Here is a 23953-nt window from a genome sequence, read left to right as displayed (position 1 = left end):
TCGGCCCCATTTAATGATTTAGATTTTCTAAAAAATATTGAGAAATATCGTGAAATGAATGAAAATATAGCGACCGCTGCAAGCAAGGCAATGAAGCGGCATCTATGGTATTAAAGTGAAGAACTTATATCTTTGGCCTTTTTTAGTGATGATGTAGAGATTGAAGTTAAAAGAAAAATGATAACTGCCCTTCAGCGTCAATGCGTAGACAATTATAGGCCATCAAAGAAATTAGCAGATATTACAAATGTAATGAGTAAATCCCTTGAGGACTTTGTAACGTGTAAATCACTTTCATTTTTTAATTTCTTAAATATTGACATTTCCTTTCTTGAAGAAGATCCTTCAAACTGGAAAAACAATGAGTCGTATGCCGACTCTAAAGAAGTAGTGAAGTCTCTTAAAGTTGTTAATGATTGCGCCGAAAGAGGGGTGAAGTTAGTACAAGACTTTAATGCTGTCTTAACAAAAGATGAAGAGCAGCAAAAGTATGTGCTAAATTTAGTTGCAGAAAACAGGGCTGTCTTACCAGATGCAAAAAAAATCAACATTGAGTGCTAAACAAACCAGGCGACAATGAACAGCTGTTGTTGTTTAATGTTGTTTAATGTTGTTTAATAAAAATTATTATGTGTAGTAAGAGCTTTATTTTCGTTTTTATTTTATTAAAATCGAACGGTAAATAACCGAAATGTGCACAGAAAACGAAGGTCAATATTTTACTGAACTTTTGAAAATTCCAATTTTAGAGGGGTATAAAGATCACCTCAGCGCGACCTCTAAATATTAACCGATTTGGCTGATTTTTTTGGTACAATATTTTCTTTCATAAATGAACACATTTAGACCTTAGGAATAACAAAAAGTAAAAAAAAAGTTTTTTTGGATCACCCTAATATATATATATATATATATATATATATATCAGTTCAACTGTAATGTGGTAATGTGGTATTTTTCCGTTGAGCATAAATTACAAAAGTTACCATCAGGGGTGTTACAAACCAAGTTACGTTTATATTTTTACTTTATTAAAGTTACATTTTTATATGAATTTGAATTTAAATCTTTTTAAATTTACTTTGATGCTCCCTTCCTTATGGAGAAAGGGTTGCTTTAACATCGCTCGTATAAAAAAAAAAAATGTTGTTGTTGAACGCATCTTTGGCGTCTTAAAAAATTGGTTTTTTGAAAGTTAGACTTCGCTTAAAGGATCCGAAAGAAGCTTCGAAGTTGGTAGTCTAGGCAGCAAACTTACACAATATCTGCATTCATATTGGAGATCACGGTGAAGAGTTGAGTGACGAGGATGTCAACTAAGATGATACAAATCCGATCATTTCTAAATTGGAGTCATCTGGAACAGCTGCAAGAATGCGTAAACGACTCCGGAATCAACGTTTGGAGTTCTTTCAACAAAACTAAGTTTAAGAGCACATCACAGAAACGTTTTAAATTTTCAATTTGTTAAAAATGTAAATGTCAATTTGTGATAATAATTTGTGATATTAATTTGTGATATTAATTTGTGATATTAATTTGTGATATTAACTTGTGATATTAACTTGTGATATTAATTTGTAATATTAATTTGTGATAATAATTTGTGATATTAATTTTCCCTTCTTTAACTATGAAGTTAATGATATTACAAGTCCGTGCGACAAAAATTAGAATTAAAAATACACTCAAACCATATGAAAAAGCTTGAACTGTTAATTTAGGAAAACAAACTGAAGCAGAGACATTAAAACAGCATTTTCTTAATACTTTACTTAACACGGCAAATATATTCTCATTAAAAATTTTCGGTTTTCATCTATTTACCACCAATATTTGAGTATGCAAGATTTGAAGTTGAAGCTTGCCGTGATTAACTGCTTTTGAAGCATCTGTCGAAAAAACTTGATATTTACATTTTTGAAGATGGAAACTAACAAAAACTATACAACTTATTTTGTAACTCAACCAAAACTTCAAACTAATTTTAACTATACCATTCCTCCCAACCGCAATCTAACCAAACTTCAAGCTAACTTTAAGTTTCAAATTAAATCTAAGTGGGATTTGCTCACTAAAAGAGGAAATTGACAGCTCCTTGGTCACTGCATATTAACCATTATCTAATTATCATGGTTAAGGATATTGAGGCAAAACCATTTTGTAACCTTTTTTTAACAATTATTATTGTTTTCCAAAATGGAAGTTTCAATAACTTACAAGATGTCGGATGATCAGAGAGAAGTTAAAAAAACCATGACCGTTTTTTTCTGCTTTTGCTTTCTGGCGCGATTCTTTAGTTTGAGCTCGCATCAGATCCATCTCAATGGCTTGCTCTTCCAGCTCCCTCTGATGCTTCTTCACCTTTTACTTCTTGTATGCTTCATAAACCACAAGTCATTGTCTTCTTGAAGAGGGCAGAAGCCTGACTTCCGGCCTTTTCTATTTTAATATCAACCGGAGTTGATATTAAAACAGAAGAGGGTTGTTTTAAAAGTGGACGGGAAGTGGCAAAAAAATGTCTTGTAGTTTAACACAATGCTTAGATGTTGAAGTTACTAAGTGTGGTGGTAGACCCTCTTGAGGTTGTCTCACACACTGTTTCAAAAGTACAAGACATTATGGATAACTGAGCTACAAGAAACATGCCTTTCGTAAATCGCTCTCCACTTTGCAAGCTTATCGCTGTTTGTTAGATTTGGTCCATGGCTCCCAAACAGAACGGCCAATACTTTATTGCTATAAAAAAATAAGTATGTGTAACGATGATAATAAAGAATAATTCTGTGTTGATAATTATGTTGTTAAGTTATTGTTTGGTTATATTTAGTATTTAAGATTAAAGTGCAATTTTAAATACGGCATAAGTATTCATATCTATTGATTTATTTAGTGCTGTAAGTTTATTTTTTTGATTATCTTTTTGCTGGTTATTTGATTTTGTTTGTCGGGATTACAGACGTAAAATTTAAAATATTTTAATAACTACTTCTTTTTCTTTTATTTCAAAAGTTTTTCAAAATGCCTAAGGCCTAAGAAATTAGTGTTGAGGTACGGCACGTTCAGGCCATTCACCAAAAACAACATCTCGAGAATATAAGCTTATTGTACGAGGAGTAAATCGAAAGCCTGTTATTTCTGCCAGAGCTATTGTAAGAAAAACTAAGCGTGAACGTTTCTGAACGAACAATACAATCTAGACTTCACTCTGCAGGGTTTTATGAATCCCGTGTCACAAAAAAACCTTTCATTTTGAGAAAAAAAAAAAAGTCTTGCCTTTGCAAAAAAGAACTTTTCAAAGCCACTAGATTTAGGAAATCAGTTTTATGGTCAGATAAAAGTACCCAGCAAGCACACAACGTTGAATCAACGTTGAAATAACGTTGATCAACGTTGATCAACGTTATTTCAACGTTGTTTCAACGTTGTGTGCTTGCTGGGTAAATACGAGCTAAAAGTTCAAAAAAAAAAAAAGACCAAATGTATGGAAAAGAAAAAGAAAACCCTATGGACACAAAAACTTTAAAAGCAATCATCAAACGTGAAGGTAGTAATGTACTTGTTTGGGGCTGTTTCATTTATAACGGAGTTGACACTTTGTTTAAATTAATAAAAAAAAATGAACAGGAGCTGGATTTGTAAATATTTTACAAAACAACCTCCTCATTGAAAAAGTTAATAGGGATTTCTCTGTTAATCCGATATAATAATGTCCCTATTCTTGTTAGAAAATTTATGATGCAAATTTAATTTTTTTTCCAAGGCGTTTTCTATTAAGTGGGCATGAAGTAGTTTGTCAGCAATTGCATAAATGATTAGTGTAGTCAGAAGTATTAGAAAGTATATTTTTATTACTTGAAGTAATAAAAATCTTAATACTATAAATAACCTTTCAGATGTTTCAGTTCCGGTTATAATGTTTGTGAAATTTATGAGCTTGAGTTATTTTAATCAAAGCATTGATCAAAGACATCTTAAAATGTCTTTACAACGTTTGTTGTCAATCAACTTATAAAGTTCCTCAAAAAACACAGCCAGATGTATCAAAATGGCTTGCAGAGTTAAAAGTTGTAGCACAAACTTATCATGAAGGCCAGCTTGAAGAGCCAAGATGCCAAAAATCCTGAAAAAAACTTGATTGTCTTAAAGAATTTGTCTAAAGACATGCAGCATTTGAAACAATACCAACCATTTAAACTCTAAAGAAATTCAATGAAGTGGTTTAAGCATGTTTTGGAAATACTTTAACAGAAAACTATCAGAAAAAAATCAAAGATTTTAAAGAGTCCTATCTTGCAATAAGAGCAAGTGTTTCGCCAAAAGTACATACAGGTTTTTATCATGTACAACACTTCATTGAACGGAACTTCAACACTTCACTATGCAACACTTTATTGAACGGAAAAACTTTTCTTCATGAATCTGTTTAAAGCAAGTTACACCGGCACTTCATCATTAATTCAATATTAATTGGCAAAGAATCAAACATTCAACAACCCAACCATAACATGGAGAAAAATTAATGAGCTGTGTTATGGATTTCAATTAAAAACACATCTAATTCCATTACAGATATTTATTTTAAATGGGATTGATCATTATAAACTAGAATTTCTTTTCAAATGCATCTTTCATAAACTTTGTCTATTTTGTGTTGTTTAATACAAATTTACAATTTTGAGTGCTGTAAAAATGCAAGATTCAGATGTCATTTATGGTTCTTTTAAGTCATATAAAGTAAAACTTTTAAACTTTAATTTCTTGCTGCTTCTTAGAAATTAGATTTAAATGAATACATACTATTGTTCCATTAGGTCTACCCCAATGATATATATTAACTAGATGTCTGACTTCACAAAAATTCCGTAAGAAATAGTAAAACATGTTTTTAAAGTTTTTAATGCTGGTATCCGCTTTATTTAAACTGACAATAATTCGTTTTTGTTTTGCTTTGATTTATTATTGCGTCATTTCAGGCTGGCAAAACAAACTTGGGCTGGTAAAAAAATCGTTTCACTGTGGAAGCGCAAGTTAAATATTTAGTTAATATATATATCAATGGTCTACCCAATCACCGCACCAAACGGTTTTCTTGGGTCTTTCAGGCTCGTAAGATTTTACAACTTTGCAGGAGTGCTTATAAATAACAATTGAAGCGTATTCCGATATTGAGAAAACGTTACTGAAATTGTATTATGAAAACCGAAATTTGAATAAGGCATGCATTGCAGATTTACCGAAATAAAATGTTACATAACTTTTGTTATATTTTATTTCGGCACTTACAAAACATAAACATGTGCAACCAAGTCACCTATGATGGCAGTTTTAAAAATTCTGTTATGAGACAATTTTTCGTTCTAGTTGTTATTAAAAAAGCATTAGTAAAATTTATAGAAAAATTGCATCACAAAATATCTGGCTATAGAAAATCCTTCGAAAATAAAAAAATAAAAAAATAAAAAAACAAATTATATAATGCTTGTTTTTATTTGTGGTCACTGTACGTCAATCAAATAAATATAAAAAAAAAAATTCGTTAATGAGGCGTTATTGAAAGATTGTTGCGTTTCACGTGTTGAACCACAAATTAATCTACTTAAGTCAGTGCAAAGTTTTAAATTTATTTTTAATTATTAAAGGAATCTTATGGGCTTTATTATAATTGCTTTATCTTTATGTTGGTCAGTTAAGGAAATACAACCCCAAACACCCCACAGATTATATATATATTTTTTCTTAGCTAGAAATGTCCCGGGCAGTAACAATCCGACTTGTCCTTGTTGCAGTTGTATGTTTTGGAGGATCATCGCTCCAATTTGGCTACAATCTTGCTGTCGTTAATGCTCCTGGTTCAGTAAGTGAAAAATCATTAATTAATCTGGATTGTTATTGATAAAAACTTTTCGTACAAAAAAAGTTTATTATAAACTCCAAGCATATTAAAGCTTTTATAGTGTAAACATTTATCTCTTTTTAAAAGAAAACGATGAAAATTTGACAGATAATTATCTTAATAAAGTTGGTTTGGCGTTTTATCATGCTTAAACTAAGAGAGTGCTTCTATCTATCTATATATCTATCTATTCTATCTATCTATCTATATATATATATATATATATATATATATATATATATATATATATATATATATATATATATATATATATATATATATATATATATATATATATATATATATATATATATATATATATATATATATATAAAAGTAATATTATATAAGTAATATTAATAATAAGAAAAGCTTTTTATTTTATTGCCTTTAAAATATCCAATAAAAGATTTAATTTGCATTCCTTCTATATAATTATTTTAATTTATGCTGATTTATATAATTAGTCTATTGATGTAGGATAGATTAAAAGCACTTAGAAGCTCATTATGAATGGTTTTTTCTGATTCTATAAGTTTTAAAAAGAAAGTGGACTAATAGTTTAATTATGCCAAAAAAAAGAGGCTATATATTGTTAAAAAACATCTCCAAAGAGAAATCAAATATTAGAAAGTATAAAAAGTCTGTTTTATTTTCTATATCATGGATCACATCTTTAAGCATGCTACAATTTGGTTATAATTTAGGAGTAGTAAATAATCTTTATCAAGTAAGCATGTATTTTTTTTATATATACATTCATACATACATGTATACATACATACATACATATATACATACATACATACATACATACATACATACATACATACATACATACATACATACATACATACATACATACATACATACATACATACATACATACATACATACATACATACATACATACATACATACATACATACATACATACATACATACATACATACATACAAACATACATACATACATGTAATATTTAAGTAAAAAAGAAATGATAAATAAAATTATTTAAGTTAAAAGGTTGCTTAATACTTTGTTTTAATTATATTTTCTTTATTTTAATTTTTATTACTTATTTACATCATTATTAAAGGGGTAATTTATGTCAATATGTCAGGGCCTAGTAATACATGTTCTAAAAAATAAATTTCTACTAGTTGTTGCAATTTATATTCTATGAATTCTGAAAATACCATTTTAAGTGATTCAATCATGTGCTTTTTTAATGTACAGTAATTTTCAAAATTTTACCTGCAAAGTTTTCCCCCAATGGAAGTTTGTATATAGCACTACAATTTCTGACCTTTTTTAGAGGAAAAATAAAACTACTTTCAAAACATGGATTACAAATCTAAAAAAGTTTTATGATTAACATGAGATGTCTCTGAATTCATATTATTTATAAATATATATTTTTAATCATTAAATCAACCAAGCCATATTATTTATATTCATGTTATTTTTTTATATCAGTTGTGTTATTTTAAAATTTGTTTCTTTTAGTAATAATTTAAAAGCTAATAGTTATTCAAAATATATCACAATGAATGAAGACTGGATATTTTTTAAAAGATTACAACTCTCTTAAACAATAGTAAAAGTTTTTAGTTAAAAAAGTAATAGAGAATTTATTTAAAATTATTTTTTTATTTTCAATCAGGCTGTATTAATGAATATGATCAAGTTGAGACCTATGTAATTTATATAGCCTCTGTGCAGGTTCAAGATTGCATTTTTTGAAGCATAAATTTAATAAGCATAATTTAGATTTGAGTTGGTAAAGTATTTCAATAGTTTTTTTTAAATCTCTCTGTTCAAATACTTCAATAGTCTTCAATATGCATGCTTTCTGGAACAATTAGAATGAACAACTAAAAATTTTATAACTACTTTAGCATAATGGTTAGAAGTTGTGCCTGAATATGTAATGACCATCAAAATGACGTGTTTCAATCAAAAGTCTTTTATATAAGTATTTGTTTTTTTTTATATATATATTTTAATTGTTAGTGAGATCACTTGGAACAAAATATTCATCATCAATAACTCATTCAATATCTTTGTAATATAAATCACCATGCATTGTTTGTTTTTTTCTGCTTTTGTTCTTTAGTTCTTTCTGGAATCTTTTTTCTTTTACTGCTGTTATACTTTTTCAACATTTCTGACACAAAAGACTGATCACAACCAAGTTTCTTAGCAAATTGTCTTTGTGAAATAAATCATATGGTGAAACATGGCCTTTATCTTAGTATTCTATGCAATCTGTTATATTACATATGGTAGATTTTGGAATCTTCTCTGGTTTATAATGATTGTATGTGTAAACTTTTCTTTGTGGATTATTTTCAAGATAGAGGCTGTAAACACATTTATGAAAGAAATCTTCACTTGAGTTGCTTGTTTTTATCATTTATACATGTGTCCATTTTTGAAATAGTCATTTGAAAATCATTTTAATATTATATCTGATTATTTGATTTTACCCATACAAATTAATCAAGAGTTTGTTGCTACAAAACAATTGTTATAGACTTGTGGAACTTTGTTAGAGAAATATACAAGTAATATTTAAAATAAAATTTGCAACAATTTGAGGGCTTACATAGGAATAGTGTTCCAAAAGATGTGGATGAATCAATCATTCCCCATCAAAAATATTTTTTTGGTTAATGGTAACTGTCTATTAGAATATTTTAGGCAGTATAGAACTTACAGAATGCTGCTACCTTGTAGAGCTGTCTGACAGATGCAAAAACACTGCAACCCATAATCTAAGGGTTGGCCATTTGCTAATATTTGAAATATTTTAAATGTTATTTATTTTTCATGTAATTGTTTAACAAAAGAACTATGATCCCAATCAACCAACTGTGCATACTCATCATATAAGATGTAGATGAGAATGCACAATCAGCTTATATGGTTTTATTTGCAGTCATACAGGAATAAGATTCTATAGCAGTGAAGAATTGGGAAAAAACAAATTTTATGAAATGATAAACTGTACTTCTATTATGTTTCATAGCACAGCTTTTTTTTTTTCTACAGTTTTTTTGTGGTATAATCTATTAAACTCTTTGTTTTTTGAGTAGTTAAGAAAGTACTGGAACAATCAGAGGAGTACTGGAACAGTCATGACCAAATAGAAATTTCAGTTTGTGCAGATGCATAAACATAAGATGAAAGTCATAATATTTTTTTAAAAGATTTTCAACTACAGCCAAATCTAATGATTAGCAAACACTGGAAGGAAGTAATTTATGAGGTTTTGGTAACAATAAATGTTTCATTCTGGTGCATAAATTTGGTCCAAAAAGACCAAAATGATAAGTGGTCCCACTTCTTTCTTGCCCACTTTTCACCACTCTCCTATAATTATTTCAATAAACAAATAATGATCAAAATAAGAAATTAAATTACAGCTATTAACATACTAATTTAAACAGTTATTTAAGGAATTTATAAATTAATTAATCTAATTAAGTTTAAAACTTTTCTGGTTTTCTGGGTTTTTTTTGTAGACATATTTTTCATTTAGATTTTAGCCGAACATTTTAAAAATGTGAAATCTTTTAAGTCTTTTCTATGGCCGCTAGCTGTGGCTATATTTGCTATTGGTGGTATGGCTGGAGCTTTTTTTGGACCACATATTGCTGGTAAAATTGGCAGGTAAACACTTTTTGTTAACTGGTTTACTAATAAATGTAAAGTTCAACTTGCATTTTGATTTTTTTTTTTTTTGAAGGTTATGATTTTTTATAAGAGTAATATTAATCATAATCCTTACAACTTTTTTTTTGAGGAACTTTTTTACTGTTTCTCAAGTACTTTAAAATTTTGGTGCAAAATTTTATAGATTGTAGATAGCTTATTCAAATTTTACCAAATTGTGCAGTACTTGAAAAAGTGTCTGTTCCCCTCACCCATCCAGTTTAAAAAAACAAGGTGAGCAGAGGAAAATCAGATTCTAGCACACATTCAATCCTTTCTTAAAACAAATTTGACATTCATAATGCACAAATTAATGCAAAGTTTTATCATCCATGGTCATTTTTCAAAAGTACAGTTTTGATTTGATTATAATAAATACACTTGTATGGTCAGATTTCTAGTACTAGAACCTTTTTTAAAATTGATTTGTTACTTATGGAATTTAATGAGAATTTGATCCAGTTTACATAACTTTTTATAATGGACAACACTGTAATATTCTAATAAATGTTATATTTTTTCTTCTTTTTTTACGTGGCGCAAATTTAACAGAAGTTTTACTCTTTTTTTTTTTTGCAGGAAAAATGCTTTACTTTTAAATAATGTCCTGGCAATATGTGGTGGATTGCTTCTTGGTTTCACCAAATATGCCAACTCTGTTGGACTACTTATAACAGGTCGTATACTTTTGGGATTGAATGCAGGTATTACTTTTAAAAATGCATCTATATAATTGGATAACAGTTTTTTGTTTTCATATAAATAAGCTTGTTTTGAATGAAGTTGGCAATTATAATTTGAATTTAATAATTTTCTTTTTTTTTTTAAGGTGTGAACACTGTTATTGCACCAATATATTTGTCTGAAATTGCACCTGTTAATTTACGTGGTTCACTTGGTACATTGAATCAATTTGGTATAGTAACAGGTCTTCTACTAGCAAATATACTAGGACTCCCACAAGTAATTATCTTGTTATAATGATTGTTATATTAGATTAATCAAAATGTTATATACAGAATCTAAAATTATCACTGATCAAATACTGTCTGATAATTAATACTGATCAAATACTGTCTGATTCTAAGATATCTTAATTTGAATACAAAGATATATAGGAAATATCTTGTGATGCTGTCTTTGTATCTTTATATCCGAATATTAATTTATATCCAGATATTAATTGATGTTTGATGGCATTTAATCAGTGATCAGATTTATAACTAGTACCTATATTTATAAGTAGATAAACTTTTATGCAAATATCTTGCATGACATTTGATTTATTGATATTCTAATATTAATTATCTCATTTGAGCAGTTTTTGTGCAAAACATTTTCCACCAGCAGACTTATTGGTCTAAATATATTTTTACTAAATCTTCAGTCCCTCAAGAGCAACTTTTATTTATAATACTTGGGGGCAATTCGAAATTGGAATTTTTAATTTCTTCAATTAATGATTCAATTTTTGTATATTTATAAAAATTAAGTTATTCATTGAAGAAAGTTTAAGTTTATGCTCTGCAAAAGCAATTAATATTTTGGATTTGACACATGTCTTTGACTATTGTTTGAGTTAAAAGGTGATTCTAAGGAGGGAATTTCTTTAAATCTTCCGCAAAAGGGTTCCTTTCAATGACCCTAAGACCCTTTCAAAATATTAAAAATATTTGTTTAAGCAATTACAAAAGTACACTGTCGTTTCCCACAAAAAATACACTGCTTGATGCAACTAATATTAAAAGAAAAAAATGTCATATTTAGGTACAATTAACATAACTAATTCTTAAATTATGTTAATCTGTCTCACAACCTTGGAGAAATATTTGTCAATATGTAAATGGAGAGTCTTTAAACCATGTGACCTAATATGATTATGAAATGTGAGCCTTATCACCATCAAAAGTTAGTCAGTTTTGGTGGTAATAAGGCCTACATTTAATATTTATATTAGTTATATTTTAGTAATAATTGTATTATATTTTAGACAAAAACTATAAAAATGAGTTAAAATTCAAATATAAATAAATCAAAAGTTATGCAAGGCATTTCATGTGGATGCTGCCAATGGGTAAGATTTAATGAGCAATTTTTTAGCTCACATTTTAACAAAAACATCAGTTTCAACAATTTCAAAGTTCAGACATCATAGTTGGATATCAAGATTTGAATTTCTGGACAGTGAAATGTGTTTACTTTTACCCCATATAAGTTGCACTTTCAAGTTTCAAGCTCAAAGAAAATTATCCATGTTTTTGACAAGATTGCTTACTTGATATTGCCTTAACTCAAAAGTTAAATATTTGTGTGATTTTTCCTTCTAGTGTTATTTACTTTTATAGTTTTTTAAAAGTAGTTTTTAACTTTATAGCAGTGATTAAGCAGTATAAAATTTTTATTCAGTTTATATCTATAAGTGTAAAAAACAAGGTTAAGAAACAAGATTATTTTTAGAAACTTTTTTAAAATTGTTTTCTAATATTTTTATGTTGCAATAAAATATATTGTAAAGATACCATTACCTATAATAGTTTTATTATAACTTGTATCTAGATTTTAGGTACCAGTTCAGGCTGGCCATATTTGTTTGGAATGACAGCTGTTATTGCTGTAATTCAAGTTTTTTTACTTCCTTTCTGTCCAGAAAGTCCGCGATATTTGTTGGTTAATAAAAAAGATGATTTAGCTGCTATCAGGAGTAAGATTCAAAGTTTTAGATTTGAAAAAGGGATTTATTTTTTACTCCCTCTGTTCCAAAATACTGTTCCAATTTCTTTAAAATATGTTTTTCCAACAATTTTCCAAATGATTAAAAAAGGCATGAGGTAATTTTAAAAATGAAAACAACATGTCTGTGAATCACCTGTGTGTGTGAGAGAGAGAGCTCATGTAAGTGTTTACATTTTTTGTTCAATAACAAAAAAGATCTATTCATTTAAAACAATAAATTCCCTGGTTAATGCTTCTTGATGAACTTTAAGAGCAATAGGCAGCATTCCTTTATTCATTAAATGATCTTTAGCTATATTTAGCTGCTTTTAATTGTTTTCTCCATTTACTTTTAGTGTTTCAATCATACAGCTTTGAAATGACAAAAAACTTTGTTCAATGTGTCTCTAGGCATTACTTGAAAAGTTTCCTCAACAAAATTCAAAGTTTCATCAATATTTGATGGATTTGTAGAATAGTAAGCGCTTTGTATAGCAAGAAAGTATTCCAAATCTAAAATGGTAATGTCAAGACTGTTGAGAGGTTGATAAATTAATTGAATACTTGTTTATGGTTGCAATTGAAACAATAGCCGGATCATTTCCTAAGATATGAGGCTTTGCATTATCCTGTTGAAAAAAAAATTGTTTTGCATTTCTCAATATGATTACCAGGCCACTTTGACTTGACGGCAGAAAGCACTATTTTTATTTATTTATTATATTTCAATCAGAACTTTTTGATACTCCTTTTTATCCACTACTACTGGAGTTGAAACCATTATGTCTTTTTTACAATTTTTACTATTTCTTTTTACTGGTTGTTATTTAATGAATGGTCAAATTCCAATTTTTCCATTGAACTATTCATTGTTGGAGCAATTGAATCTAGGTCATGCAACTGCTGAAAGAAATATTACCTTTATGATGAATCTTTTTGATTTATCTTACTCATGTGGCTGTATTTTGGACAGAGGGAGTTACTTATTAATAGGTAAAAATGATTGAAATTCCTAATATTGTTATTTTTTTATGCAAGTATTTGTAATATAGACTTAAGGCATCTCCGTGGATACGATGATGTTGCAGATGAAGTTAAAGAGATAAAAGTAAACTGCTTATTTATGCATATGTACTTATATGAGTATATATTTAATTGTATGAGCATATATGCAGTTATATGAGCATAAATATAGTTATATGAACATATTTGTACATATATAATTATGAATTAATTGTTATTTGTTCCAGGTCTCACCTTTTTTATAAAAGTTTTTTATATGGTTTTCTAGCTTGATGCTGAACAGGATTCTGCTACAAAACACACCACTGTTTTGGAACTGGTAACTGATCCAAGCTATCGTAAGCCTTTAATCATCAGTATTGTAATGCAACTTTCACAGCAGTTCTCTGGTATCGGTGGTGTAAGTTCCTTTGAATTATACTTTTTAATTCATAAATTTGTATGCAGCATATAAATGTTACATTTTATTTAAGTTTTATAACAAGACATAAATGTTTATAAAGTAAAATGAAAAAAAATCGAATAGTAAAAATTTTAAAAACTTTATAGCATACATAAATAAAATTTTTGTTATAACTTATGAAGCTTTGAAGATTTTCTTAATTGAAAATAATGTTGAATGGAAAAACTACTTGAATATTGGCAATTTTTAATTTAAATAGTAAAAGTCATACTATTTGGTCCTCTAAAATTAATTTTTAAAAATATCTTTAAAAATTTTCTTTATTTGTGTTAAGGTTTTGTCATATTCTACATCACTTTTCATTCAACTTGGCATTGATAATAAAAATGGGCAGGAAGCAACTTGTGGTGTTGGTGCATTAAGTGTTATAATGACTGTTATAACTGTAAGTTTGCTTTATATATTATGCATTTTGTTTGCTTTTCATGAATCATCTGTGTTTCAACTTATGTTTTCAGTAAAAAGATTTTCATAAAATATTTTTTAAATTTAATGTTAGGTTTTCTTAGTAGAAGTTTGTGGTCGTAGAAAGTTGATGTTGGTTGGTTTAGGGGGGATGATCCTATGGTATTCAATAGTAACTGTGTCATTAGTTTTTGTTTATGAGGTATTCCTTGGTACTAATAGATTTAACTGTACAATTTTTGTAAAAACTTATATTAATCTTTTTAAATTTTGAGTAAAAAGTCACTATGATCTATTTGTTAATTTAAGTTATTACTTTTAGAAAAATGCATTATGGGCAAAAATATTAGCAGTGATTTCAACATTAGCAAGTGTTATAGCTTTTCAAACTGGCCCAGGTTTGACAAAAAATTCCTTTGTTTTTACTAAAATATAAATTATTTTATGCATGTCAAGAAAAGATTAATGTAGGATTGTTCATGTCCTACTCTTCTTGCGAGTATGAGAAATGAAGTTGACAAAATGCAAAAGTGAAGATTTTACTAAATTTACAAAACTGCTTTTTTTACTACTAGTCTCAGTGCCAATTTATTTGCTCTCAATGTATCGGCAATTTCTCTAGAATCGAAGTTTTGTATTTGTTTAAATTTTAAACGCAAGTTTTTGTTATCGTTTTTTTCTTCTTTTTCTTAGGGCCTATACCTTGGTTTATTGTGGGAGAGCTGTTTACACAAACAACTATATCTGCAGCAGTAAGTGTTGCTGGACCAACCAACTGGCTCGGAAATTTCGCTGTTTCGCTTATTTTTCCAATAATGCAGGTTTCAATTGTATTTTGCAAAATAACTTCTTTAAAAAATCGTTTCAGGTGTTTTTTTCTTAATAAACTAAAGTTTTTAAATTTATTTTAGGAAAAGATCCATCCTTACACATTCATTCCGTTCATAGTGCTGCTTGTTTTCTTCTTCCTGTTCACCTACTATTTCGTTCCAGAAACAAAAGGCCGAACTGTCGCTGAGATCGCTTCCGTTTTAAAAAACAACTACACTTCTACTGACGTTGCAGAGCATGGTTTGAGTTTAACATCACACTGATATTTTTACTAATATTAACTAATTTGAATTCGCTATTGTATTCCTTATTTGTGTAATGTAACAGTCGTCGTTCAAGTTTTTGTTAACAAAAACTAACTTAACCGTTTTTTAATTACACAAGTATTTGATTCATTTGACATTTGTTTGATTTAAGATTAATTAAAGGTTTTTATAATTTTTTTCCGTTTGCGTACTTAGGTGAAAAATCATCGTGGTGAACTCAATTGGTTGAGTCATCTTCGATTAAAATCTTAAAGTGACTGAAGTCTAAGTTTTTTTTTTATCTTTTTTATTTTTTATTTTTTTATAAACTGCAACTCAATTTACTGAGGGGTGATTTTTTGAGCGCCATTCTTTTTAGAGTATTTTTTAAGTATTTTTAAATTTCTTTTTTGTTATCCCCCTTCTTCTGGTTAAAATTTATCAAAGAGCAATATGATATGTATCTTAATATATAAGTAAGAGTTTATATGTCATTTTAGTTGTATTTTTATTATATTTCGGGAGGTTATCTGATTAAATTTTGTTTCAATATGAATCCTTTGAAGTTAGAGTGAAATAGCACTTTTAATCCGAGTTCTCTATGTTCTCTAGGATTGTCTCACTGATTTAAACTTTATTGAAATAACATCTAATATCTTTATTTCAATAACACTAACGTATACTTCCTATATGAAGGTTAGGAATGCTTGGCAATGATGAAGACAGTTTCAATTAGTCCAAAGAATGTCACTATAAAGAAGAAGACTTTTGACTTTTGTATTGAATTTACTCTTTTGCTGCTGATATTTATACTGGGCAAAAATAATCTGAAATGTAATCGACAGAACAATCACATTCACGAGCCATGAACCCTTTACTTAATTATTTGATTATATAATGATTATACTGGAATATAAATGAATGAGATTTCAAGATTGAATATTAGCCAATAGACATTCTACCAAACTATACAATAACTTCGTAAATTTCAATTGCTATAGTTTCATTTTCTTATTTAACAGTCTTTACAAAAACTCAGTACTTCAGTATGAATCATAATCGTGCATCAACACAATTTAAACTTGAGGCTGTTTTTTTTTTTTTTTTTTTTTTTTTGAAATGTTTTATTTTTAAAGTTCGCAATTTTCTCTAAAATTTAAATCTCAAAAATTGTTTCATTTTCTTTGCTCGTCCGTCGTCCTCTGTTAGACTTGTGTATCCAACAAGTGGTTATACGATTGGATTTGTTTGCGTGTAAAAAAATAAATAAGGTTCGCAATATATAACATAAGCAATATTCCTTCAACATTCTTTGTAAAGCGTCAATAAAAAATTTCAAAAAATATGCGGTTATTATGGGTATATGAGCAAAACTTTGATTAATATCTTAAGCTTTGATTTTTGTTTTGTTTTTAAAAATGAGTCAAAGATTTTATTTTCTCAACTTTACAACGGGAAATTGTGCATTGTAAACCTTGAACATTGCTTTATTGGTTTTAAAGTATTTTCAACTATGCCTTTCAATAATATTTAAATATGTACATCTTGATATGTGACTTTATTTCAAAGTCATCCGATGAAATTTTATGAAATAATTTAAATATTATGAAATTATTTTATTTTATTAAATGAAGTTTTTTACAAAAGATATCAAAAAGGTTTATTCTATTTAATTAGTCTCGTTGCAGGATGCCACCTTGCAGAAGATTGCTCGAATCGTTCTAATGTCTCGTTATAGGGTGCCACCTTGCAGAAGATTGCTCGGGATGTTCTATTGTTTTACGCCAATGATCGTAGCCGTCCTCTTGCGCGTGGCATCCTATCAAAATTTTACCAATAGTTTCGTTGAAGTTTTTATCATCTTGATAAGAAACTACAACAAGAATATCTGATGAAATAACTTGACTTTGAGGAATGTAAAACTCGATCATTTCATTAAAAACAGGATCACGTGTTTCTGTTGAAACTGATGTCTTGTGGTTCTTTATCATTTTCCCATCATTAAGAAGTGAAATTTTGAGATACGGGTCTGAAAAGATAAGAAGTTAGAAAAGTATTAAACGATGATTCTGATTGGTTAGTCCTTGAAAAAAAAACTGTTACAATTCGCTAATAAAATCAACACTCACTTATTGCTTTGTTAAGAATTGAAGCGCTATTTGCGTCTCCTGTTAAATTTTTACCACTAATAACTACACAAGTTAGCCGTTCTACTGAAGGTACGTGGCAAAGTGAAATAAGAAGGTGACCATAAACATTCCTATCCTAAAAATTGGATAATCACGTGAGCATGTAAAACACCATAGAAAGTTGAGGAGCAAATTTTTTAAATTTAATTTTCCTATTTACTAATTTTTTTTTTAAAAAAACTTAAACAAAGACCACAGGAAAAAGGGCAGTCTCATTATTGTAGCTTCGAGATCACTTTTTAAAGTTGGACAAAAATTGCTATTTTACAAGGTAATTCTTATAATAAAAATGTGGTTCTGCCGTTTTTACCCCTGTGGTCTTCAAATACAAACGAACCTTTTTAACTGGGAGGATATCTCCATATAATGTTTTTTTTAAAGTATGGTTATATGAGTTTAAGTCAATAGATATTGCACCTAACAGAAGTTCACGATAAAAGACATCTATACTCCACACTGTTATGTACAAAACACACCCACAGAAATCTAATTCTTCCATTTGAAACGAAAAACTCTCTTTAACAGGAACCGTCTCCGCCATTGGATATAGTTGAGATGACTCGGAATACTTCGTTTCATTTAAATGCCGGAGCATTACCTTAACTCTTATTTTGTTGCTATCGTTTGTTATGAACTTTTCAAGGTTCTTAATAGTTAATATTATTGTCCGAAATAACTTAACAAAAGACTGATAATAAATTAAAACTTCAATTTGTGCTGGATTCTTCTCACCAGATAAGTCATATTTTTGAATATCTTTATTTTCACAAGTTATGGAAAAGTTTTTCCATAAATTATCAGGTAAAAACTCTTGATAATGAGTATATTGCTTTGTGTCGTTACGCATTTCAGTGTTATTTGCTGCGTTGTCATCGTTTGTTTTCATCACTTCTTGTTCTTCCATTATGGCGACTTTTGCGTGTCTTTTTTGGTTAGCAAGTGCTATTTGTTTAACATACTCTTCCCTTTTAGACATAATTTTTTTAAAAATCCAAAAAAGAAGCCCCATAGTCACGCAAAGCATCGTCCAAACCATGAGATATTTGTTCAAGCTACTAAACTCCTTTTCGACCATTTTCTAAGAAAAGATTCTAATTTCACTTCAACACATTGGTGCGATATGCATTTCAATGTAACTTATGAATACAATTTTAATTTTTCAATTTGTATTAAAAACCTCTCTAGTTTTTTCAAGTTTTATTTCTTAATTGCAATACCATCTTTTTTAAATTATTGTTATCATTTTTCTCGAACATTTAGCCCTAACAAACTCCTAAAATAAACTTAATACAAACTTTATAAATAAACTCGAAGAAATTTTTTGTTTTTAAAATTTTCACAAATCCTATAAATCTGCTATACTCTCTCGTGTAAAAATGCGCAACGTGTGTCCAGGATCTCAGCTAATTTCGCCAAAAATTACACGCACTAATGTGTTTTGAAAATGAATGCAGTGCGCATTGCAAATTGAAAATCAGCTCTCAAATCTAAAATGCAGCTTTAAAGTTCTATAAAAGATAACATTTTCTTATTAAAAAAATAATTAATACTTGCAATATTATTATCTCAATTGTAAACTTAAGAACTGCAAACAATTATGATACCGCATGAAGTATGCGTATAAACCTCATAAATTTAGCCATCGTTTTTCTATGGATAGTCATGCAACTTTGGAGCATAAAAGGTTATTAGGATTTTTATTATTTCTGAATTAAAATATTTATGAAATTGTTTGTAAAATACATACTAAAATAATAATGTAAATAAAATTGTAAATTAATATAGGGAAAAATGAACAATTTTAATTTATGTTTAAATTAATATTGTCAATTTTAATTATGTTACTATTAACTTTTTTAATTGTTTATTTACTCAAATAAATTATATAAAATATTATGTAAACTGTTGTAATCGGGGAAGTTCATTATATGTAACTCATAGGCATTATGAAGTGGCCATCCGGAAGTTATGGATTACCGCGACCTATTAGCGGTTGCCCACAGTTTTGGAAACAGGGATTACGTTATCATGACACTGAAGATAGCAACAGTAACAATAAACATTCTGTATCTCTACATCTATCAGGGACAGTAAACGAACACGGTGTTAGACAAGAGTTCTGTTTAAAAGAAGAAAGCTTGTTTGAAGAAGTAGATATTGGGTGGCCAGATGGTCAGTATTGCATCTACAAGTATGGAAAAAGCTGCCCGAAAGGTTTTGTAGAAGGTATTAAAGAAATAAAAACAATTTTCTTTTTTATAATACCTTAAGCTTAGCTTGTCCTTTTTATAATACCTTAAACTTAATATAAGTTTTTTTTTTAACAAATTGAACTTTTTTGCGCTGTGGCCGTGAAAAGGTAAAAACGGTTGCAGGGACAACTAAGTCTTATCGCCTTAAGAAAAACGTATATGTGAAATATCTAAACTTCTTTATATACCATTAAAGATATTCTCTCTTTTTTTATAAAAAAAAGATCTATTGCTTAAAACATTAGTTAAAATCCATGTGTTACAGTATTTTAAAGTTTAACACCAGTAAATTTTTCACTCAATTTCTATGAATATAGAAAACATGAAAAAATACAATGTGATAACAATTAGTAATTTTTAGGTTGGGTGTTTTGGGATGATGAGAACCAGGAGGATCTAGATGGTGGAAATACAGTAAACGGTTATACTCCAGAAGGGGTGTATGAACTGGACACTCTTATTTACTACTGTTGCATGGATAAAGGTAATAAGAGCGTACCAATCGAACTTCCCTTAGAATTTCCGTTTTATTTAATTGCTTATAAATCAAGAGAATGTCAAGCAGTTTTAGGAACCACACCAGTATCTGAATACATTGAATGGGATGATGAAGATCAAGGAAATACCAATGCACATAGTGAAATAGCTTTTCCTTTTGGAGTTGAGGAAAATAAGATGAATACAAAGATTTATTATTGCTACTATAATGCAGGTTTTTTTGCTTGTTTTTAAAATTCTTTCTCTCTATGTTTTTCATCAAGCCCCACACGTGATATATAAATATGTAATATGCTTCTGTGAAGGAGGTTGCGGGAGATTTGGTGGAATTTGCCAAAACACTACATACGACGATAGTACATTACTCGAGGGAAAAAATACAGTTGTGGAGGATCGAAAACCTAGTAAAAAGGTATGTTCCAATTCTTATTTGGTTTTAATCGCTCTTTAAAATTTATGCTTTTGATTTGAGATTTCTCTTTTTCAGGTAAAAGTTATTGAAAAAAACTCACATCATTCAGCGTTTGCAGTTGCTGTTGGATGTGGTGTTGCTGGTGCTATACTTGGCACAGCAATGGCCGGCATTCTCATACGAAGATATTTAAGTAAAAAAAACTCTGATGAAAGCAATTTAGAGCGTTTTTTAAGTGAAGAAGAAGTGCCTTTACCCGATCATATATGGTAGTAAAGCAATTTGACAATTTAGTCTAAACATTTATTAACAGACGTAGAATACGCATAACTAATTTGTATCAATGTAAATAGAGCACCAAAATGCAACATTCATAATTTTTAATTAGTGTTGTTTATTCTTTTTAAATGTAAATTTTGACAGAAATTTTTAAGTAAAAATGGGTTAAGAGTAAACTTTTAAGAATTATGAAACTCATAGATAAGATTGCATTTTAATCACAGTACACTCGTGGTAACTTCATACTCAAATTTTGCCTTACTTTATTTCGTTGGTCGTTATACTTTATTTCGTTGGTCGTTATGCTTTATTTCGTTGGTCGTTATAGTTTCCATTTCAAGTAAAAAAAAAATTAAATATTGAACTTTTATCTGTTAAAAATTAGTTTAAAAAATTAGAGCAAAATTTTGTTGATTTCGCGAAAAATTATTTGGTCAATAAAAAACGTCAAGTCTTAAAACGTCCACTTTTAGACCTAAAACTCCTATTCTTAAATATGTAATTGAGTATAAGTAATATATTCTGGCTGCTCTGTTATACTTCATTTAGATTTAGATTTATAAATCAAAATGAAGCATAAAGGATTGTTTTTCAACTGTTTCAATTCATTCCTATGAAAAGTAATATTTTCTTTTTTCAAAGTTATTGGATCTTTTAGATCTGTTCAGGTCAGCAGACAATCATATTGGTTTTCCTAAGCACTTTTTATCAAGATTTTCCAGTTTTTTTTAATTTAAATGCTTTTGTTTTGCGTTAATTTAGAAAATTCTTTCCGTTTTTTCACATTTCGTTTTCTCACTGAAAACTTTGACAAAGTTATTTTTTGCATACCATCTCTGAATGCTGTGTGAGAGTCAGTGTGCGGATTCTGATTCAAGTCACCCTTTAACCAGTTTAATTCTCGTTCAGCTAAACTTGTAAAGCTATGGTTGTGTTTTTCATATTTATTTAATTTATTGAAGCGCCTCATTTTATAAGAGAGTTCTCATTGATCATTCACCAGGAACAATGAATTAAAAATATAAAACTCCACAGCCGTCCACAGCTGCCCATGGCTGATGTGACGTAAAAGGAGATAAAAATATATATATATATATATATAAAACTCCATTGTATCTACACAATCAAAAAAAATATTTTTGGTCAATTTTTTTTTAATACAACCTCCGTTCCAAAAGAGTTGTCACATTTGATGCATAAATTTTGTTCCATAATACTTGTCTCTATTGATCAAACTTTTATAGCTATGGCTTCGCTTGTGTTAGACCGATTTTCAAAAGTAATAGTTTGTTGAAAAAGGGTTACTCAAGGCTTTCTTACAAGCTTGAGCACTTAAAAATATGTGATCAATAAGTGAATAAAAAATTGCGAGTCAGAAATAAGTTCTTTATTAATTGTAGGGCAGATTCACAGTGTAATACAACAAGTATTGTGTTGCGAGTACTACTAAATTTTTTTGTTTAATTTGCACATTTTAGAAAATAATTAGAACGGTACAAATTTAGTAAATCTTTAAAAAAGTTAATCAAATGGCATACATTTTTAATATTCGGAGCAAAAGTACCCAAATGTGACAACTATTGTGCAAGGGAGGTAGTATATATTAAATATTTTACGTCGCTTGTGCTCGTGCGCTGAATAAACAGGCTAGGATGGTTTTATCAACAACTTTTCTCAATATTTCAGCGTCAAAATGAAACATAATTTTCTTAAACATTGAATCAGATCTTTTATTCAGATTTTTGAATGGATGAGGGACATCTCCTGCATGAGGTTATTGACTGCTTCCGCACTAACTTGTAAAACTAGAAAATGTAATTGGTATAGAAATATAAACTACTTAAGAATTTAATTCTTCTGATGACTCTTCAAAATCAAATTTTTACAGTTTATAATACACACTCTTCAACGGCAAACTTTATTTACTTAACACAAAAGTAAAGCTGTTTTCTGCTGTTTAAATCTATTGAATAAATCAAAGGTTATGGACTTTTTTTTTTACGGACTTTACGGATTTTAAGATGCGATTTTTAGATTTTTGTAATGTTTTTATCAGAAGGAAACTTACAAATAAAGCTAAAAAAAACAACAGTTTTTCTGTAAAGACAAACGTTTGTGTTGGATTACAGTAAATGTTAATGAGATTTAGTTTTAAAATTTTTACAAATGGCGTGACATAAAATTATCTTTAAAGTTTTTTTAAAAATTCATATAATTTGTAAACCTCTTATAAACTTGTTTAATTCCGAAACCTCTCTTTTTTGCTGTTTTTTCGGGATTTACCCAAAATTAACTGAAACTATCGGAAACAAGAGGTTTAATACATGTTTTTTTTATTCTAAGCGACCTATTTCGGAGTTTCGGATAGCATCTTTTCCGCAAATTATTTGATTCCGAGTTAAACGAAATATTAAACGAAAGAATTTTTAGTCAAAATTCGACTTTCAAAATGCATCATTTTTTTTTTTTTTTTTTGAAAAGCTGAAACATGATTTTTTTTGAAAAAATATAAATTCACACAAAAGAGTTTAAAAAAACTATTCGCTTATCATTTAAAGAAGATTTTGATTTTTCTTTCAAAGTGAAAAAACACAATCTCTTTGTTTTAAGAATGAAAAACAAATTCAATGTAATTCTCTTTGAAGATCAAACTTTCTTGCTGTTTTAATTAATAATGCATTTAAATTTCTGCCTGGGGTAATTAGCTCTCTTGCATTTGCCCCAGCGACTGTGTTGTTTTTTTTAACTTCACTAAATATTTTTAGACTTTCACAGTTAAGAAGATTTAACATTAATTTAGCAACATGAATGCTTGCTGCTATGAGATTAAATGCCACAAAAAATGCCTTAAACAATCCTAAAAAATGTCATGTCATAAGATTCTATCAAAGGTTCTTATAACATTTCTTTTCAACAATGCAGTGGGTCACAGAAGTGTGAAAGTGTTACAAGCAGCTAATTTTTGGTACTCGTTGTTTTTGATTTTTGTGGTGACATTAATTTAGCAGCCTTCTGTACAGGACTTTGA

General features: G+C 28.7%; 3 protein-coding genes and 1 long non-coding RNA gene across 10 annotated transcripts; 2 read left to right on the top strand and 2 right to left on the bottom strand.

Moving 5' to 3' along the window:
- Positions 1–939: 939 nt before the first annotated feature.
- On the bottom strand, positions 940–4937 carry LOC149891609 (uncharacterized). Its single transcript, XR_016449751.1, has 2 exons — positions 4801–4937; positions 940–2739 (listed from the first exon to the last, which is right to left on the bottom strand). It is a non-coding gene; the product is annotated as an uncharacterized LOC149891609 (long non-coding RNA).
- On the top strand, positions 3488–15884 carry LOC145186856 (solute carrier family 2, facilitated glucose transporter member 3-like). Of its 7 annotated transcripts, none has more exons than XM_090078416.1 (14): positions 3488–3547; positions 5744–5857; positions 9444–9574; positions 10196–10320; positions 10446–10579; positions 12173–12317; positions 13381–13436; positions 13620–13751; positions 14089–14199; positions 14314–14421; positions 14542–14617; positions 14913–15040; positions 15131–15290; positions 15512–15884. In XM_090078416.1, the coding sequence occupies exons 2-14, from the start codon at positions 5750–5752 to the stop codon at positions 15529–15531; spliced, it is 1434 nt and encodes a 477-aa protein (XP_089934542.1). In that variant the 5' UTR covers positions 3488–3547; positions 5744–5749; the 3' UTR covers positions 15532–15884. The 7 variants fall into 7 exon arrangements, with proteins under 7 accessions (XP_089934542.1, XP_089934543.1, XP_089934540.1 ...); XM_090078417.1 differs by lacking the exon at positions 3488–3547 and adding an exon at positions 5298–5603 and having other exon boundaries at positions 5748–5857; XM_090078415.1 differs by lacking the exon at positions 3488–3547 and adding an exon at positions 5485–5603.
- A 1014-nt stretch (positions 15885–16898) lies between these two features.
- Positions 16899–18877, bottom strand: LOC145197984 (synaptotagmin-9-like). Its single transcript, XM_080073985.2, has 3 exons — positions 17822–18877; positions 17425–17560; positions 16899–17324 (listed from the first exon to the last, which is right to left on the bottom strand). The coding sequence occupies exons 1-3, from the start codon at positions 18557–18559 to the stop codon at positions 17017–17019; spliced, it is 1182 nt and encodes a 393-aa protein (XP_079930111.2). The 5' UTR covers positions 18560–18877; the 3' UTR covers positions 16899–17016.
- A 40-nt stretch (positions 18878–18917) lies between these two features.
- Positions 18918–21030, top strand: LOC145185986 (uncharacterized). The gene is made up of 5 exons (XM_090078409.1): positions 18918–19168; positions 19426–19710; positions 20098–20448; positions 20540–20646; positions 20722–21030. Exons 1-5 carry the CDS (start codon positions 19099–19101, stop codon positions 20917–20919), a joined length of 1011 nt encoding a protein of 336 aa, XP_089934535.1. The 5' UTR covers positions 18918–19098; the 3' UTR covers positions 20920–21030.
- Positions 21031–23953: the final 2923 nt, after the last annotated feature.

The sequence above is a fragment of the Hydra viridissima genome, unplaced genomic scaffold (assembly GCF_058129835.1).
Source record: "Hydra viridissima isolate aposymbiotic clone 2 unplaced genomic scaffold, HvirCarnegie_v1 scaffold_2, whole genome shotgun sequence".
In the NCBI taxonomy this organism is placed as follows: Eukaryota; Metazoa; Cnidaria; class Hydrozoa; order Anthoathecata; family Hydridae; genus Hydra; species Hydra viridissima.
The sequence above is the reverse complement of the archived record's forward strand: the minus strand, read 5'-3'. Positions and strand labels throughout refer to the sequence as shown.